This window comes from Podarcis bocagei (assembly GCF_964188305.1).
Source record: "Podarcis bocagei genome assembly, chromosome: 17".
Classification (NCBI taxonomy): domain Eukaryota; kingdom Metazoa; phylum Chordata; class Lepidosauria; order Squamata; family Lacertidae; genus Podarcis; species Podarcis bocagei.
The window spans coordinates 2,352,987-2,372,056 of NC_138143.1; the positions used below are offsets into that span (position 1 = coordinate 2,352,987).

General features: G+C 43.1%; 1 protein-coding gene across 3 annotated transcripts; it reads left to right on the plus strand.

Moving 5' to 3' along the window:
- Positions 1 to 13,549, plus strand: LOC308577331 (olfactory receptor 1B1-like). Of its 3 annotated transcripts, none has more exons than XM_081177442.1 (2): positions 1 to 160; positions 12,229 to 13,549. In XM_081177442.1, the coding sequence occupies exon 2, from the start codon at positions 12,234 to 12,236 to the stop codon at positions 13,176 to 13,178; it is 945 nt and encodes a 314-aa protein (XP_081033568.1). In that variant the 5' UTR covers positions 1 to 160; positions 12,229 to 12,233; the 3' UTR covers positions 13,179 to 13,549. The 3 variants fall into 3 exon arrangements, with proteins under 3 accessions (XP_081033568.1, XP_081033569.1, XP_081033570.1); XM_081177443.1 differs by lacking the exon at positions 1 to 160 and adding an exon at positions 8,301 to 8,389; XM_081177444.1 differs by lacking the exon at positions 1 to 160 and adding an exon at positions 11,838 to 12,021.
- Positions 13,550 to 19,070: the final 5,521 nt, after the last annotated feature.

Below are 19,070 nucleotides of genomic sequence, written 5' to 3' on the forward strand. Positions count from 1 at the left end.
TCTTACAAACAGTAGCAACAATACAGTGAGCGTGAATGGTGTTTGATCCTGTTCAACCAATGCAAGATTATTATTACTGAGCACTTGAAAGCTGCCAACATTTCTTCCTGAATGGCCATGATGGCCCATTAGGAGGGACACAATATCAGATGAGTAAAAGGTAAGGGTAAAGGACCCCTGACAGTTAAGTCCAGTCACAAACCACTCTGGGGTTGCAGCGCTCATCTTCCTTTACTGGCTGAGGCAGCAGACTTTTGTCCACAAACGGTTTTTCCGGGTCATGTGGCCAGCATGACTAAGCCACTTCTGATGAAACCAGAGCAGTGCACGGAAACGCTGTTTACCTTCCCGCCGGAGTGGTACCTATTTATCTACTTGCACTTTGACGTGATTTCGAACTGCTAGGTTGGCAAGAGCTGGGACCGAACAATGGGAGCTCACCCTGTTGCGGGGATTCGAACCGCCAACCCTCCGATCGGCAAGCCCTAGGCTCTGTGGTTTAAACCACAGCACCACCCGCATCCCCCTAGCAGATGAGTAGACCATAATAAATCCAGCTGCTGATAAAATGGTATTGAGAGACTTAAATAAAACAGCTCATTTTGATGGCAAAAACAGAAAGCATCTGATTATGAGGCTCCACTGGGTGGGTGAATTTTAAATGTGTATTTATTTAAATGTTTTCCTGAAACTGGAGTGAGGTTTCGCTGAGCTCATAGATGTGTTTCACGGAATGTGAATAGCTTTCAAGCTAGTGCTGGCCACATTCTGTCCTCCAATTTCTGGAAATGTTATTCCTCTGTGAAAGAGCCTCCCATTTTTCTGTCTCATTCTCAGAGTACTTCAGAATTCTGGTGGGTGCTGCAGTGCTTTGAGCACATCTTATCATTGGCCCGTGTTTCTTTCCATTAACTGAACCACCTTGAGATCGTGGGGTGAAGGGGGGCATATAAAGTTTAATGATGATTGTGATGATGTTTCTCTAGCGCTGTACAGGCTCCCTTGGCTGCCTGAATTTCGTGATGTGAAAAGTCCCATGGAAGGAAACTCAGAAGGCTTGTAGAGTGCACTGGTGAAGTGATTTGTAGAATGAAAGCGTTGTTATAATAGAGTGCATACACATAAGTGCATAAACCACATATCCGCTCCCTTCTCCCCCAACAGGAAAACCCCCACCTCCTCTTCCTGTACTTTTCGCGCTTCTCGGCTAATCTCGTGAGTCTATGCGATCGGGGTGATTCCCCTCTCTCTATTTCTGTGCCTGTGTCACTATCTGAGCCTTGGCGCTGAATTCCCGCTCTCTGTGACTCTCTGTCTCTCTCTCTGTGTACTAACTGCTTCTCCCCCCTCCTGTGGGAATCCTTCTCCTCCTTCCTCTGGAGGCATGCTTTCTCAAGGAGATGCATTTGTGGGTGCAACACTGTTCCTCCCTCCCATGCCACAATATTCACACATGCATCCCCCCCCCCGCCCCGCTTTCCTGCGGAAGGGTCTCCCAGACTCTCCGAGTGGTCAGGCTCCCTGGGCCCACCTGCGATCCTGCTTACATGTGCCCCACCCTTCGCAACAGCGTGGGCATCTGCAGAATGAAGCCGACTCCCCACCCCATGGCCCAGCTCTTCCTCCTGTTTGGTCCCATCTGGAGACCCTGCTCATGGGGACGTTTCCTACCCCAGGGCCTTGCTCCCTAGGGAAGGTTCCCTACTGGGTTGGGCAGGAGGATGGATAGATGAGTCCAAAAATGAAGGCCTTTACTTCTCCTCCTGCTCCTCTAGGGATGACCAATCTGCTTCTGCTCAGCTCGGTTTTGCTGCTTGTCAGAAGGTCCAGTTCTCTGACATCCAGGGCCTGATGAGCTGCATCCAAGGGTTCTAAAGGAGCTTGCGGATGTAATCTCAGAGCCCTTGTCTATGATCTTTGAGAATTCTTGGAGAACAGGTGAGGTCCCTGCAGACTGGAGACAGGTAAATGTCCCCATCTCAAAAAGGGGGGGGGGGAGAGGACTGACGTAACTACCGACCGATGAGCTTGACATTGATACCAGGAAAGGTCCTAGAACAGATCTAAATTTTGTTGTCTGCGTTTTTTCAGTTGATTTAGGACGAATCTGATGCGCTGAATCCAAAAATCACATTGGTTTTGCTCAATCAGGTCAAGTTTTTGAGCTATGGCCACATGTCGTTTTTTTACGTTTTTGTTCACATGTACGCTTGTGTGGAGCATTTTAGAAGAAGTTGGTGGGGGTAAAATGCCATGTTGAATAATTGTTTTGATTGGAAATTATTATTTTAATGACAAGAAGTATTCAGGTTCAATAGTTCTGGGTGATCATGTCGAAAAGGGATCAGTTTGAAGTCATAAAACCTCAAAATCTTCCATAAATTGGTGTGGCAAAGCATAAAGTTATTTTGGTATTAAACTTGGTGACCAGGATAAAGCTTGGGCGCCACACATGGTGTGCAAGGCATGCACCGAGACTCTATGTGGGTGGACCAATGGCAAGAGGAGTCTGAACTTTGGAATTCCCATGGTTTGGAGGGAGCCGACAAACCATGTTACTGACTGCTACTTCTGCGCTGTTTATGTGACTGGGATCAACAGAAAGAACCGTAGCAGCCTCAAGTATCCTGATCTTCAATCAGCACGTCGTCCTGTAGCTCATTGTGATGGAATTCCAGTGCCTATCTTCAGAGAACTTCCTGACATTAGTGACGAAGGTGCCTCCAGTGTTGAAGGACATGAAGAAGAAGAAGTGGTTCTTGAAGATGATGCTCCACATCCATTTTCCCAAAAGGAGTTGAATGATCTAGTTTATGACCTCAGCTTGTCAAAGGACTCTGCCGAACTGTTGGCATCCAGATTGAAGGGAAAAAACCTCCTCTCTGACAGTGCTCGCATCAGCTTCTTCCGCAACAGGCATCAAGAGTACCTCCGTTTTTTCTCAGAAGAGAAGGACTTGGTGTACTGTGCAGATATTGTGCAGCTTCTGCTCAAGCTTGGAGTGCCACAGTACGAACCCAAAGATTGGAGACTGTTCATTGACAGCAGCAAGCGATCACTGAAATGTGTTCTGCTATACAACGGCAACCAGTTTGCCTCTATACCCCTGGCTCACTCGACTACACTGAAGGAGAACTATGAAGCGGTGAAGTATGTGCTGGAGAAAATTGCTTATGATCAGCGTAAGTGGTTTACTTGTGTTGACCTGAAGATGGTGAACTTTTTGTTGGGACAACAGTCTGGCTTCACCAAGTACCCATGTTTTCTGTGCATGTGGGATAGTAGGGACCGTGCTCAGTATTACATGAAGAAGGACTGACCTGTGTGGGAGGAATTGGTGCCTTGCAAAGAAAGGAACGTCATCAACGACCCTCTGGTGAACAGAGACAGAATACTCTTCCCACCGCTGCACATCAAGCTCAGCTTAACTGTGACTGCTTCATTTACTTGTGCCAGGCTTTTCCAGGATTGACCATGGAGAAGTTGAAAGCTGGCATCTTTGATGGTCCTCAGATCCGTCAGCTCATCAGAGATCCAGAGTTTGGAAACTCAATGAACAAAGTGGAACTGGAAGCGTGGAAGGCATTTGCTCTGGTAGTGAAGAACTTTCTGGGCAACAATAAGGCCAGAAACTACGCAGAACTTGTCAACAACATGCTGACTGCTTTCAGAAACCTGGGCTGTAACATGAGCGTCAAAATGCACTACCTATTTTCACATCTGGACCAGTTTCCTGAGAACCTGGGTTCAATGAGTGACGAGCAGGGGGAGAGATTCCATCAGGACATGAAAGAGATGGATATTCTTGTAAAGAAGCTGGTAAAATGCGGTCTTGACTCTGCTACCACTCAGTGGATTTGTAACTGGCTGACTGACCGAACCCAAAGGGTGCTCATCAATGGTTCCTCTTCATCCTGGAGAAGAGTGACTAGTGGGGTGCCACAGGGTTCTGTCTTGGGCCCGGTCTTCTTCAACATCTTTATCAACGACTTGGATGATGGACTCAAGGGCATCCTGATCAAATTTGCAGATGACACCAAACTGGGAGGGGTGGCTAACACCCCAGAGGACAGGATCACACTTCAAAACGACCTTGACAGATTAGAGAACTGGGCCAAAACAAACAAGATGAATTTTAACAGGGAGAAATGTAAAGTATTGCACTTGGGCAAAAAAAATGAGAGGCACAAATACAAGATGGGGGACACCTGGCTTGAGAGCAGTACATGTGAAAAGGATCTAGGAGTCTTGGTTGACCACAAACTTGACATGAGCCAACAGTGTGATGCGGCAGCTAAAAAAGCCAATGCAATTCTGGGCTGCATCAATAGGAGTATAGCATCTAGATCAAGGGAAGTAATAGTGCCACTGTATTCTGCTCTGGTCAGACCTCACCTGGAGTACTGTGTCCAGTTCTGGGCACCACAGTTCAAGAAGGACACTGACAAACTGGAACGTGTCCAGAGGAGGGCAACCAAAATGGTCAAAGGCCTGGAAACGATGCCTTATGAGGAACGGCTAAGGGAGCTGGGCATGTTTAGCCTGGAGAAGAGGAGGTTAAGGGGTGATATGATAGCCATGTTGAAATATATAAAAGGATGTCACATAGAGGAGGGAGAAAGGTTGTTTTCTGCTGCTCCAGAGAAGCGGACACGGAGCAATGGATCCAAACTACAAGAAAGAAGATTCCACCTAAACATTAGGAAGAACTTCCTGACAGTAAGAGCTGTTCGACAGTGGAATTTGCTGCCAAGGAGTGTGGTGGAGTCTCCTACTTTGGAGGTCTTTAAGCAGAGGCTTGACAACCATATGTCAGGAGTGCTCTGATGGTGTTTCCTGCTTGGCAGGGGGTTGGACTCGATGGCCCTTGTGGTCTCTTCCAACTCTATGATTCTATGATTCTATGATTCTATGATCCGCTGAAATTGACCAATTCTATGAAGACTTACAACACCTTATAGAATTGACACCAAAGAAGGATGTTCTTCTCATTATAGGGGATTGGAATGCTAAAGTAGGGAGTCAAGAGATAAAAGGAACAACTGGCAAGTTTGGCCTTGGAGTTCAAAACGAAGCAGGGCAAAGGCTAATAGAGTTCTGCCAAGAGAACAAGCTGGTCATAACAAACACTCTTTTCCAACAACACAAGAGACGACTCTACACATGGACATCACCAGATGGGCAGCATCGAAATCAGATTGATTATATTCTCTGCAGCCAAAGATGGAGAATCTCTAGACAGTCAGCAAAAAACAAGACCTGGAGCGGACTGTGGCTCAGATCATCAGCTTCTTATAGCAAAATTCAAGCTTAAACTGAAGAAAGTAGGAAAAACCACTGGGCCGGTAAGATACAATCTAAGTCAAAGCCCTTATGAATACACAGTGGAAGTGAGGAACAGGTTTAAGGATTTAGATTTGGTGGACAGAGTGCCTGAAGAACTATGGATGGAGGCTCGTAACATTATACAGGAGGCAGCAACGAAAACCATCCCAATGAAAAGGAAATGCAAGAAAGCAAAGTGGCTGTCCAACGAGGCCTTACAATTAGCGGAGGAGAGAAGGCAAGCAAAATGCGAGGGAGATTGTGAAAGATACAGGAAATTGAATGCAGACTTCCAAAAAATAGCAAGGAGAGACAAGAATGCCTTCTTAAATGAGCAATGCAAAGAAATAGAGGAAAACAACAGAATGGGAAGAACCAGAGATCTGTTCAAGAAAATTGGAGATATGAAAGGGACATTTCGTACAAAGATTACCATAATAAAGGACAAAAGTGGTAAGGACCTAACAGAAGCAGAAGACATCAAGAAGAGGTGGCAAGAATACACAGAGGAATTATACCAGAAAAATATGGATGGCTCGTACACCCCAGGTAGTGTGGTTGCTGACCTTGAGCCAGACATCCTGGAGAGTGAAGTCAAATGGGCCTTAGAAAGTATTGCAAATAACAAGGCCAGTGGAAGTGATGGTATTCCAGCTGAACTACTTAAAATTTTAAAAGATGATGCTGTTAAGGTGCTACACTCAATATGCCAGCAAGTTTGGAAAACTCAGCAGTGGCCAGAGGATTGGAGAAGATCAGTCTACATCCAGTCCCAAAGAAGGGCAGTGCCAAAGAATGCTCCAACTACCACACAATTTCACTCATTTCACACACTAGCAAGGTTATGCTTAAAATTCTACAAGGAAGGCTCAAGCAGTGTATGGACCGAGAACTCCCAGAAGTGCAAGCTGGATTTAGAAGAGGCAGAGGAACCAGAGACCAAATTGCAAACATGCGCTGGATTATGGAGAAAGCTAGAGAGTTCCAGAAAGACATCTACTTCTGCTTCATTGACTATGCAAAAGCCTTTGACTGTGTCGATCACAGCAAACTATGGCAAGTTCTCAAAGAAATGGGAGTGCCTGATCACCTCATCTATCTCCTGAGAAATCTCTATGTGGGACAAGAAGCTACAGTTAGAACTGGATATGGAACAACTGATTGGTTCAAAATTGGGAAAGGAATACGACAAGGCTGTATATTGTCTCCCTGCTTATTTAACTTATATGCAGAATTCATCATGCGAAAGGCTGGGCTGGATGAATCCCAAGCCGGAATTAAGATCGCCGGAAGAAATATCAACAACCTCAGATATGCAGATGACACAACCTTGATGGCAGAAAGTGAGGAGGAATTAAATAACCTTTTAATGAGGGTGAAAGAGGAGAGCGCAAAATATGGTCTGAAGCTCAACATCAAAAAAACAAAGATCATGGCCACTGGGCCCATCACCTCCTGGCAAATAGAAGGGGAAGAAATGGAGGCAGTGAGAGATTTTACTTTCTTGGGCTCCATGATCACTGCAGATGGTGACAGCAGTCACAAAATTAAAAGACGCCTGCTTCTTGTGAGAAAAGCAATGACAAACCTAGACAGCATCTTAAAAAGCAGAGACATCACCTTGCCAACAAAGGTCCATATAGTTAAAGCTATGGTTTTCTCAGTAGTGATGTATGGAAGTGAGAGCTGGACCATAAAGAAGGCTGATCGCCGAAGAATTTATGCTTTTGAATTATGGTGCTGGAGGAGACTCTTGAGAGTCCCATGGACTGCAAGAAGATCAAACACATCCATTCTTAAGGAAATCAGGCATGAATGCTCACTGGAAGGAAAGATCGTGAAGCTGAGGCTCCAATACTTTGGCCACCTCATGAGAAGAGAAGACTCCCTGGAAAAGACCCTGATGTTGGGAAAGATGGAGGGCACAAGGAGAAGGGGACGACAGAGGACGGGATGGTTGGATAGTGTTCTTGAAGCTACAAACATGAGTCTGACCAAACTGCGGGAGACAGTGGAAGACAAGAGTGCCTGGCATGCTCTGGTCCATGGGGTCACGAAGAGTCGGACATGACTAAACGACTAAACAACACCTTTATCAATGTCCACCATTCAGTTTACGGTAATCGATGTTTCTATCAGGTAATCAATATATGTTGTTGGAAAAACATTTTTTCTCTCTTAAAAACATATTTAGGATGATATGTGTTGATGATATGTGTTGATGATATGATATGTGTTGATGATATGTCAGCTGATAATGGCACAAAAATGTAATCGATTTTGTCACAAGATCTGATTTTTTTTCAAATCAACATAACACGAAAACCTGACCTGATAGAGAGAAACAGATGCCATTTCCTGATTCAGCAGTGCAAAAATACCCTAAATCAGTTGTAGAAATCTAGACAACATTCAAAAAGTAAAAAATTGTTACCCAGTGATTCAACAGTCAGTCTGTGAGTACTTAGAGAAGGATGCTGTGGTTACTAAGACCCATTTTCACATCCCAGTTCTAATTAAACCCAAGCATCCAGCACCCACAGATCTCTAACAAGATGATAAAGAGTGGAACTCTTGTCTTCAATGAATCCTGAGCTTGCAGAGCTTCCTGTGCTTGCCACGCTCTCCAGGCGCCTCTTGATCAGTTCTGTTAAATCACTGATGTACGCTTCCAGCTCTTTCTCTGCAGGGTCTGGATTTTCCTGAGGCTTGCATGCGATGAAGTCTCCTCAGTTCTCTAACAAGATTATAAAGAGTGGAACTTGGATGGCCTGCATTAAAACTATTTACTACAGTGGCAGGAGACTGCCCATGTGACGGACCCTTTAAGTTTGAGTTTGTTCTGGAGTTAGACAGCAGCATCCCAAGAGCTATTCATACGTCATGTGAAACATCCCCAGGGACCTTCAGTGCTGATTTTTAAATGGATGCCTCCTGGCTTCTTGTTGGCTCTTCCAAACAGATCAGCTGTGTCTGACTTTGACATTGTTCCATTGTGCTTGGTGCTTTGATTTTGTGCCAGAAGATTGATTTTTGGTGTGAAGTTAGGAGCATCAGGATACAGGTAAGCAGGGAGTGCCACGATGTTTCTGTGGTGCCTCCTTTACTGCTACTTAACATTCATACAGTAGCAACAACAAGCTCTGGAAAGCATTGTCTGTCCAGGTGGATGCGAGGTAAGAAGTTGAATTTCTTAGCTCAGGTCCAAAAGAAGCATGGAAATCCTCTGATGCTGGGGGGCAGAAATGCTATTGTGTACCCGTGAGCAATGTATGTGTGCAGGTCAGTGGGAAAGGAAGGTCAGAATATATATCAGTTAAGTTTCGCACTTCTAAATTAGTTGCCTCATTCCCCACTTTAAAACTGATTCTACTTTTGGGGATGCCCCAATGCCACCAACAACCGTTTGTTTGGCAAGTTAAGCATGTGGGGTTTCTCAGACACACAGTGTTGTGTATCACAGTGTTGTGCATGAAAATCACTGGATCAAACTGCTAAGTTGTAGAGATCTGACACACACACATGCAGGTGAGAGGACCTGACAGCTGAGCTTTACTCTCTCTTGTCTCCTCAGGCTGCATCTCCCTGAGCATTTTTTTCACCAGCAAGGCTCACTGTCACTATGAAAGTGAGGTTGGAAGAAAACCGCTTGGGTGGTGGGGTCCAGGGCGGGTCAGCTTTTCCTCATCCACAGAGCCTGTTAGTGTCTCCTTCCACACTTTATATGGGAACATGACCAGTGGGAGTACAAAAAGGCTATATGGCTAGGGTGAATAAATATTTTTATATTGTTTTTAACAGCAGTTGGCAGTAGACCACAGGGGAAGGGCCACAGATCAGTGGGTTCCAGGTTCAATCCCAGGCTACCTCAGGTGCCAAAATAACTTGACATCTCCTTGGAAGCTGTGCACTCTGACTGAGAGAAGAGAGATTTGCTATTCTACCTTGGACAGCCTTGTTCCCAGTGCCAGAGTGGAGACTAGAGATGCGTTGGCAGCAGAGGCAGGGAGGGACCTGGCTGCTTCCTCCTCTCTCTCTCCCTTCCCAGGGTTTCTCCATCTTTTACACAGCTTTCTTAGATCCCAACCTCTAGCTTTTCTTTTCCTTTTGAACTCAACATTTTCTTCTCCACAGTCCCTGCCTCCGCATCTTCCAGTGTATTCATCTTCCTTCTGCAGAGCCATGTTGAATGAATGAATGAATTGATTTATTTCAGTCACTGATCAGAGTGCAACATGTACAACAACAGAGAGCATACAAAAATAAATAGATTAAAATTAAGCTCTATGAGTGATACACAATAAAGAATTCAGATATAAAACAGCTAAAACATATGTTAAAACCTTAATTACTAATTTAAAATATATTAAGACATTGGGCCTTTAGAGTCATTCAAAGCTTGTCTCCTTAATTTTATAGCAGCAGCACAGAATTTAGCCACTTTTAAGGTAATCTCTGGTTCATTGTCCTCTATTAAGTATTTTAAGTAATAATAATCAGTTCTGCTTGGGGTTTACAGAGAGCCATGTTAGAAACTGAGATTTGAAAGCTAGAAGCTAAACAGCACCTTAAACCTTGGCTATGGCCCAACAATGGAATGTCTAGGCACGCTTTTTTATAACAAGAATACAAAGCTGAAAATGAATCAACTGAAGCTAAAATACTATGTTCATTTTTCATATGGTTTAGTCCTTCCCCTGCCCACCCCCCTAATATTCTTAAGAGGGTCTCTTCTCCAGTCTTCAGAGAGTAGCTGGAAGGGGGGGGGGGAGGCAGAAAAAGGTCCTCCTTTCCTTCCACTCTGCAGTTTTAATCTGAAATCTTAGGTGCAGTACTGCACCCAGAGCTCAGAAACTGCTGGTGCTAATGAAATTCCCTGTCGCAAAATTTGCCTAGAACAATGGGAATTTCAAACACTGCTGTTAAAATGCAGAGATTAGAGATTAGAATGTTGGACTAGGATTGGGGAGATCAAGGTTCAAATTTCAATTTAGCCATGAGGCTTAGTGAATGATCTTGAACTCATCTCTCAGTCTAACCTATCTCAGAGGGTTGGTGTGAAGGTCAAATGGAGGCTGAGGGGTTGAAAATCATGTACACTATCTTGAGGTCCTTGGAGGGAAGCAGAGATATAATTGTTGTTGACGATGATGATGATGATGATGATGATGATGATGATGATAATAATAATAATAATAATAATAATAATAATAATAATAATAATAATATCCACAGATACCTCTTACCCTTCTTATTCATGTAACAACCTTTCCTGGAAGCAGGAACTATTCTCAGCCAAGTACAAAATCCCAGAACCTAAATCCATGTTAGAAACATGAGCTCTGGAATATATGAAGTATAATATGCAGAATGGCTTCTGTTAGAACTGCACAGAGTGGCTGGGCAGGATATGAATAATAAAATCATTATTATTACAGCCACACTGCTACTATTCTGCCTAGTGCATTGTTTCATATTTAATATGGTTTTAAATTGTTGTTATATGTTTTAAGCTACTGAGAGAAGATAGTAGCATATAACAGCAGCATATACATTCATTATATATATATAAATCTATAGAAAATATTTTACTGTACTTTTCCGTCTATAAGTCTAGGTTTTTTATTTAAAAATTAGGTTAAAAATTGGGGCTCGTCTTATACAATGGGCAATCTCCCCCCATTTTCTTAATTTGGAGTTCCCCAAAATAGGGGGCGTCTTATAGATGGGGGCGTGTTATACATGAAAAAAATACAGTATTTGATGCTTGGCTGTTCATATTTGACAGTTGATAAGTAACAATACTTTAGTATCTGGGATTATTTGACTGTTGCCATGCAAAATAATAAGAATACAGTGGTACCTCAGGTTACATACACTTCAGGTTACATACGCTTCAGGTTACAGACTCTGCTAACCCAGATATGGTGCTTCAGGTTAAGAACTTTGCTTCAGGATGAGAACAGAAATCGTGCTCCGGCGGCACGGCAGCAGCGGAAGGCCCCATTAGCTAAAGTGGCGCTTCAGGTTAAGAACAGTTTCAGGTTAAGAACGAATTAAGTACTTAACCCGAGGTACCACTGTATAATAAATGCACTTACAGTTTATTGCATTTGAAATGACTAATATCCAAATCCTAATATTTGGAGATACAGGCTTTCTTCAGGGGGATATTAATAGTAGCTGTTCAGCTAAGCAATTGTTCTCCAACCTCCACTGCTGGCAATGCACAGAGGAGAAAGAGGAAGGGGAAGTTCCATTTCTGCAAAAGGAAGTCATGTATGGATCTCACCCTAAAGCTTTTCATTGTTCTGCTGCACTGATAATTGTTACACAACAGTATTCAGTGATGGACTATGTTTTCACAGCTAGCGCAATGGTACCTAGTATCTGACAGCATCTGTGAGCTGATAGTTTTTAAGATCAAACAACACTACAGCACTTTAGAAAGCATTAAAATTTCAGCTGTTGTGATCAGCTTTCAAATTCAAAATCCAAACCTTGAAATTTTCTATGTCAACTAATTCAGCATTTTCTTCCACCTCTAGATGGCCTTGCCTTGTGGCCATAGGTGATGTTATGATGAGAAGTGGAATCTGGCCCATTAGGGCAAATAAGTCACTGCCCTACGAGCCTCAGCCTACCCCCAGACAACCCCCATTTCCACCTACAACCAGTCCAGGGGTGGCCCTGATGGTCAGCTTCCTTCTTCTCAATCTCAGTTTTGCCCTTGAAAAACATTGCAGAGAGGAAGGTGGGGACAAAAGTTGGATTCATTGTCTCTTGATCCACCTGTTGGCCTCCCTGCTTTCCTCTCTCTTCATCAGTCCCAATGGGGATCAGCCACCACTGGCTTTGAGATCTTCTTGTTCATTCTGACTTGATGATTGGTTCTCTCTGCAGATCCCATGGACTGTGAGAATGGCACAGATGTTGCTGAGTTTGTCCTTCTGGGTTTTTCCTCCCAGCCTGAAGAGCAGCCCTTCTACTTCCTACTCTTTCTGCTGATGTATGGGGCAGGGCTTCTGGGCAACATCATGATGATCATTCTCATCTCTCTGGATGCCCGACTCCAGACTCCCATGTACTTCCTGCTGCGTAGCCTCTCCATGGTGGACATGGGCTTCATCTCAGTCACAGTGCCCCAGATGCTGGCTCACATCATCTCCACTTCCAAGACTATCCCTTTCTACTCCTGTATGGCTCAGTTCTTCTTCTTCTATGTTTTTGGTGTGACTGACCTTCTAATGGTGAGTGTCATGGCTCTGGATCGCTATGTTGCAATTTGCAATCCACTGCACTACACTACAGTGATGAACCAGAAGGTCTGTGGACACTTGGTAGCCGGCTGCTGGATTATTTCTACCCTCCACTCCATGCTCCATGCTGGCCTCCTCCTGCGTCTCAGTTACCGTGGAGACAACCACTTGGCCCACTTCTTCTGTGACCATGACCCTTTGCTGCAGCTGTCCTGCTCAGACACCAGCATCAATGAAACAGCCATCTTCTTTGAAGGTGGACTTATCATCCTTGGACCCTTTGTCTTCATTATCCTCACTTATGTCCGCATTGTGGTGGCTGTCATGAGGTTGTCTTCCTCGGGGAGGCGCAAAGCTTTCTCCACCTGTGGCTCCCATCTCACTATGGTGGTGCTCCTCTATGGGGCCATCATTGGTGTCTACTTCCAACCTGCCTCCAGTTACTCAGCTCAAAGAGGAGCGGTCTTTGCTATCATGTACACTGTAATCACCCCAATGTCCAACCCTTACGTCTACAGCCTAAGGAATAAAGATGTGAAAGGGGCCCTTAGGCACCTCCTGGGAAAGAGAGTCTTTTCTCAACAGCAACGGTGAGAGTTAACATGTTCCTTCCATTCCCACTGGGTCCACTACTATGGAGGTGGGAAAGTGGATCCCCCCACCCCCTACAGATTATGTCATTCTGTCACCACCAGTCTGCAGGCCCTTTTGAAGGTGCACTGTCCCTATCGCAGCTGATCCTAGTGGAACTCACTGTCAAGACCAGTCAACTGATGGGTGCTGGCAGTGAGCCCCACTTGCAAATGAACAGGTGGGAGCTCACTTTATGACCCCATTTTTTCCTTTGGAGCTGCATCCTTACCTGCCCCATCATGTATGACATCATACATGACTTCAGCTGTGGTACAGGTGGGCATGGTTTGAGGGGAAATGGCTTTGTGTGCCGTGTTGGAACCTGTCCTCAGCCTAAGTGCACTATGAATAGGGATGTTGGAAAATTACTGGTGTTGCCCTATTCTTCTCCTGTCTGGAATGGAAATCAGTGCAGCAAATTCAGTAGTTATTTGCTATTGTTGTTGCTTTCAGTCCTCAGATAATAGATAACTGGTGATGTTGCGTGTGTGTCCCCCCCCCCCATTTGCATTTCATTTCATTCGCATTTAAACGAATGGAATGGTATATGATGACAACAATACATACACATTTTACATAATGAATTGTGCAAATTATGTAAGCTTCATAATTTGGCTCGCTGTCCATTGTGACAAAATTATATGTTTTGTAATTTCAGCACAGCAGACAGTGAGAGAAATGCTGACAGGGTGGAATGGAAAATGTTGCCTTCCTTAACCATAAGATACTGCATCTGATTCCGAAGTAGATAGCTTAAAGAAGTAAGCTATTGCCTTTCCCCTTGGGTTAGATAACCTTGAAATAGTCCAATGGCATTTACTTCAGAGGAAGGGGAATTTACTAACCTCAGGATTCCTCTGGCATTTTGCCCAAGCTGGAAACCTTCAGTTTCACCCCAAACTGTTGCCTTAGATGAAAGAGCAGCTCTTTGCTTCCCAAATGAAAAGGATGGTGATGGTAAAATTACTCCTCATTACTTGGCACACTGGCTCTCCATGGTGTTGTGATTTGGGTACTCTGGTAATTTGCCACAGGGGTCATCTGTATTCAACTCACCATGAAAATGAAGGCAGCTGTGTATCTGGGCACATCAACACCACCCCTTTCAATCACATAAGTCAATGGTTTTCAACAAGCCATGCAATGAACTTCCACTAGATCAGTGGTTTTCAACCAGTGTGCTGTGGCACCCTGGGGTGCCTTGAATGATGATCAGGGGTGCCGTGGGGAACACTGGCCTCTTTCCCTCTTTCCTTCCCTCCCTCCTCTGATGCCCTCTCTTGTCTCTGCCTCCCAAAAGCTTGCACAGCTGTTTGTTGCAGCAGCCCTGGCTACAAGCAAATGGTGCCTCTCAGGCTGGTCTCAAAGTAAGCAAGCAGGCAGGCAGGCAGGCAGGCAGGCAGGCAGGCGAGGGAGGCCAGCCAGCCAGTCAGTCTGCCAGCCCTTGCTATTGGGAATAGACAGACAAGTCCCAAGCCCCTATGGGGCAGTGTGAGGAGACATCTCTCTTTGGGGCAGGATGGGCAGCTCAGAGACCAGAGGCAGCAGCTGCAGCTGCCCGGAGGACTCTCAAGGAGAGGAGGCTGAGGGAACACACCACATGGGAGGGTGTTCAAAAAGTGTTGAGGGGCTGCTGCCTCTGTAGGCAAGGGGTGACATAACTGGGCTCCTGAGCGCCACAGGGGTGCCACAGAAAGAGTGTAGTTGGTCAAGGGAGCCATGGGCTCAAAAAGGTTGAAAACCTCTGACATAGGTGATTGAAGTACCAGCTGGTAATATGATGCTTTTTCTCTCTTTGAAAATCATTTCACCTCTATCTGTCTTTCTTTACTGTTTCCCCAGTAACCCACTCTAGTCAGATTCCATATTGTGGCCCTTCAGGTGTGGTTGGGATGGAGCGAACTGAAGTCCAGCAGCATCTGGAGGGCCACAGGGTCTCCAGCCCTAAGTGAAGCCAATGATTTCTCTTCCACTTGGCCATTATTTCTTCCTTCCCCTTATGGAAAAGGGGCCCCAAGACTCATGGTGAAGACTCATGGGTGGAAGGATCTGTCAGTTGGGGTTCTCTCCATTTCTCATTTTTCCAGTGTTGAATTCAGTTCTCCACAATGTTCTGCAACAATGTGTGACATTTTAAAAAGAGTCTTTTTTAAAAAAATGATATTTATTAAAATTTCAGAAACAAGAAATTACATAGTTAAAAATAAAAGAGACAAGGGAAAATATAGAAGAAAAAAAACATACAAAATACAAAATATAGAAAAAAAGTTAGAAAAAACACTTAAAAACAAATTAATCCTTCCGTATCTTACATTTCATTTCCTTGCTTCCCTGACCTCCTCTCACCTCCCTTTTTTGTATTCCAGTTCAATTGGTTAATTCAGCAATTCCTTTCCCTCTTTGTTTTTGTCTTAGTCCTTTAACCTAATATTTTATAGCTTTAGATTCTCACCTATTAACCGGCCATTTTTTCATACACCTTTATGACATTGCTGCTAGAACCACTTAATTTCATTCTAACATCATTCTAACATTCATTAATTTTACAATATTTCTGTAAATAGTCTTTAAATTTCTTCCAATCTTCTTCCACTGACTCTTCACCCTGGCCTCGGATTCTGCCAGTCATTTCCGCCAATTCCATGTAGTCTATCACCTTCATCTGCCATTCTTCCAGAGTAGGTAGATCTTGTGTCTTCCAATATTTTGCAATAAGTATTCTTGCTGCTGTTGTGGCATACATAAAGAAAGTTCTGTCCTTCTTTGACACCATTTGGCCGACCATGCCCAGGAGAAAGGCCTCTGGTTTCTTCAGAAAGGTATATTTAAATACCCTTTTCATTTCATTATAAATCATCTCCCAGAAAGCCTTAATCCTTGGGCACGTCCACCAAAGGTGAAAGAATGTACCTTCAGTCTCTTTACATTTCCAACATTTATTATCGGGCAAATGATAGATTTTTGCAAGCTTGACTGGTGTCATGTACCACCTGTATATCATTTTCATAATATTCTCTCTTAAGGCATTGCATGCCGTAAACTTCATACCTGTGGTCCATAACTGTTCCCAGTCAGCCATCATTATGTTATGTCCAACGTCTTGTGCCCATTTAATCATAGCAGATTTCACCGTTTCATCCTGTGTATTACATTTCAACAGCAAGTTATACATCTTTGACAAAATCTTAGTTTTGGGTTCTAACAGTTCTGTTTCTAATTTTGATTTTTCCACCTGGAAGCCAATTTTCTTGTTCAAATTGTATGCCTCCATTATCTGATAATAATGAAGCCAGTCTCGCACTTTGTTTTTTAATTTCTCAAAACTCTGCAATTTCAGTCTATCTCCCTCTTGTTCCAAAATTTCCCAATATTTCGGCCATTTGACCTCCATATTGAGCTTTTTCTGAGCCTTCGCTTCCATCAGTGACAGCCACCTTGGGGTTTTATTTTCCAATAGGTCCTTATATCTTATCCAAACATTAAACAATGCTTTCCTGACAATATGGTTTTTAAATGCTTTATGTGCTTTGACCTTATCATACCACAAGTATGCATGCCATCCAAATACATTATTAAAACCTTCTAAGTCCAAAATGTCTGCGTTTTCCAGAAGTAGCCATTCTTTCAACCAGCAAAAAGCTGCTGATTCATAATAGAGTTTAAGGTCTGGCAGGGTAAATCCACCTCCTTCCTTTACATCTGTTAGTATTTTAAATTTTATTCTAGGCTTCTTGCCCTGCCAGACAAATCTAGAGATATCTCTCTGCCACTTCTTAAAACAGTCCATTTTGTCCAAAATTTGCAATGTTTGAAACAAAAACAACATTCTAAGCAATACATTCATTTTTAATACGGCCTAGCAGTGAAAGCTTTAAATTTGACCAGATTTCTAAGTCTTTTTTTCACTTCAGTCCAACATTTTTCATAATTGTCTTTAAATAAATTCCCATTTTTAGCTGTCATGTTAATCCCCAAGTATTTCACTTTCTTAACCACTGTTAAACCTGTCTCATTCTGAAACCTCTCTTTCTCCATCACAGTTAAATTTTTCTCTAAAACCTTTGTTTTTAACTTATTCAGTTTAAATCCTGCAACCTGACCAAATTCTTGAATCAGTTCCAAAACCCTTTTAGTACTAGATTCTGGCTCCTGTAACGTCAATACTAAGTCATCTGCAAATGCTCTCAACTTGTACTGTTTAGCTCCGACTTGTATACCTTTAACCAACTGGTCCCTTCTAATCACATTTTAAAAAGAGTCTTAATGAAGATTTGTCAGCATTTTTGTGTGCGTTTTTTTTTAAGAAAGCACATTTTCACATGCAGTTTTGAACAAGTCATACATTTTTGCAAACTACTTCTCCTAATATAATAATGTTATTTCTTTAAATATCTTTTTTTAATACTTTCCACTAATATATGCATTTTTGTAAATGCTGTTTTGTTGGAGAATTACATTGCAAAAGTCAGATAAGTAGAAATTTCAAAAGATGGCCATGTATTGGTTCTCATACTGTTTCAGAAATTTTGGATTTCATAGAATCATAGAATCATGGAAGAGACCACGAGGGCCATCGAGTCCAACCCCCTGCCAAGCAGGAAACACCATCAGAGCACTCCTGACATATGGTTGTCAAGCCTCTGCTTAAAGAGGCTTGAAGTCCCTGAGGCTTTGAAGGTCCCTGAATTTCTCTCTCATCCCTAATGGTGACAAATGGTACAACTAGATGGTAGGAGTTCAGTGAATAAGATCTCTCACAGTTGTTGTTGTTGTTGTTGTTTTAAAAAATGGATAGCAGATGTGGGATGGGGGGGGCCCTCCAAATTGGAACAGGATCATCTCTCTATATACCATTAGAGATCTATATATAGATCTCTCTATATACCATTTTCCAGGGAAAGAATCCTTTTTCTCTGAGGAATTTCCCTGAGAACAAACACTGAGAGTCTTCCACTGTTGCATCCAGCTTGGTTCTGGGGCCAGATATCCAAATGCATGATCTCATAATTATAATATAAAAAGCTACATAATAGTCAATTTGCTACTGTCTACTATGGTAGTCTCTAAATCTGCTTGAAACTCTTTTCTCTCCCTTTCCCCTCTTGACAACTCCTTTTTCGTCTGGCAAATGTATCTACATCTGTATTGTTCGTAATATATCTAGCGTTTTTCTTTAAGCTTTCTTTTCACATTACTTGTTCCTTTTGTGACCTGGATATGATCCCAGAGGTGTTTGTATGGTGCCTGAGGCAACATCAGGTGCCTTGGAGATAAATAAATGTATATGATAATAAATATCAACATGAATCCCCCCCCTTATATAGGGCCCTTCCAGATGTTTTTTGAATTCAGCATTCATGATGATTTGTGATCATGAAGGTAACTGGTTGCACTTGCAGATGTTCAGGGACAGACAGGCTACTGTGTTTTCAGTTGGTGCAGGTCCTTAACTTCCTGCTGAAACATTTTTTTGTTTATGCATACATATTCAATGGTGTAATGTCGAGAGATCTCAAATATTTATTGTAAATGCTGTCGTGTATGAAAAGGATGGCTGTAAATCAATTGAAAAACCAATAAATATGTTCAAAAACAAAACAAAACAGCTGGAGTTTGCCCAACAAATGATTTCCAGAGAATGCATTGTGTTTGGTAAGTGAGACCTGCATATCCTATTGTGTCGATGGCATTCTGCAGAATATGCCCACTAAAAGCCACCAGTATGAAGGACCCCAAATGGATCACCTTTTTGTCTGTGTCTCTTATGCTTATTTAAAATATGGGGGCTCACACATAAACAACCCCTTCATTAAGGACCACCTGTAGCTCCAAATGTGAAATTGCTGCTTTTTG

Excerpts from the sequence above, each read along its gene's own strand:
- LOC308577331 (XM_081177442.1), top strand. The coding sequence starts at position 12,234 with ATGGACTGTGAGAATGGCACAGATGTTGCTGAGTTTGTCCTTCTGGGT.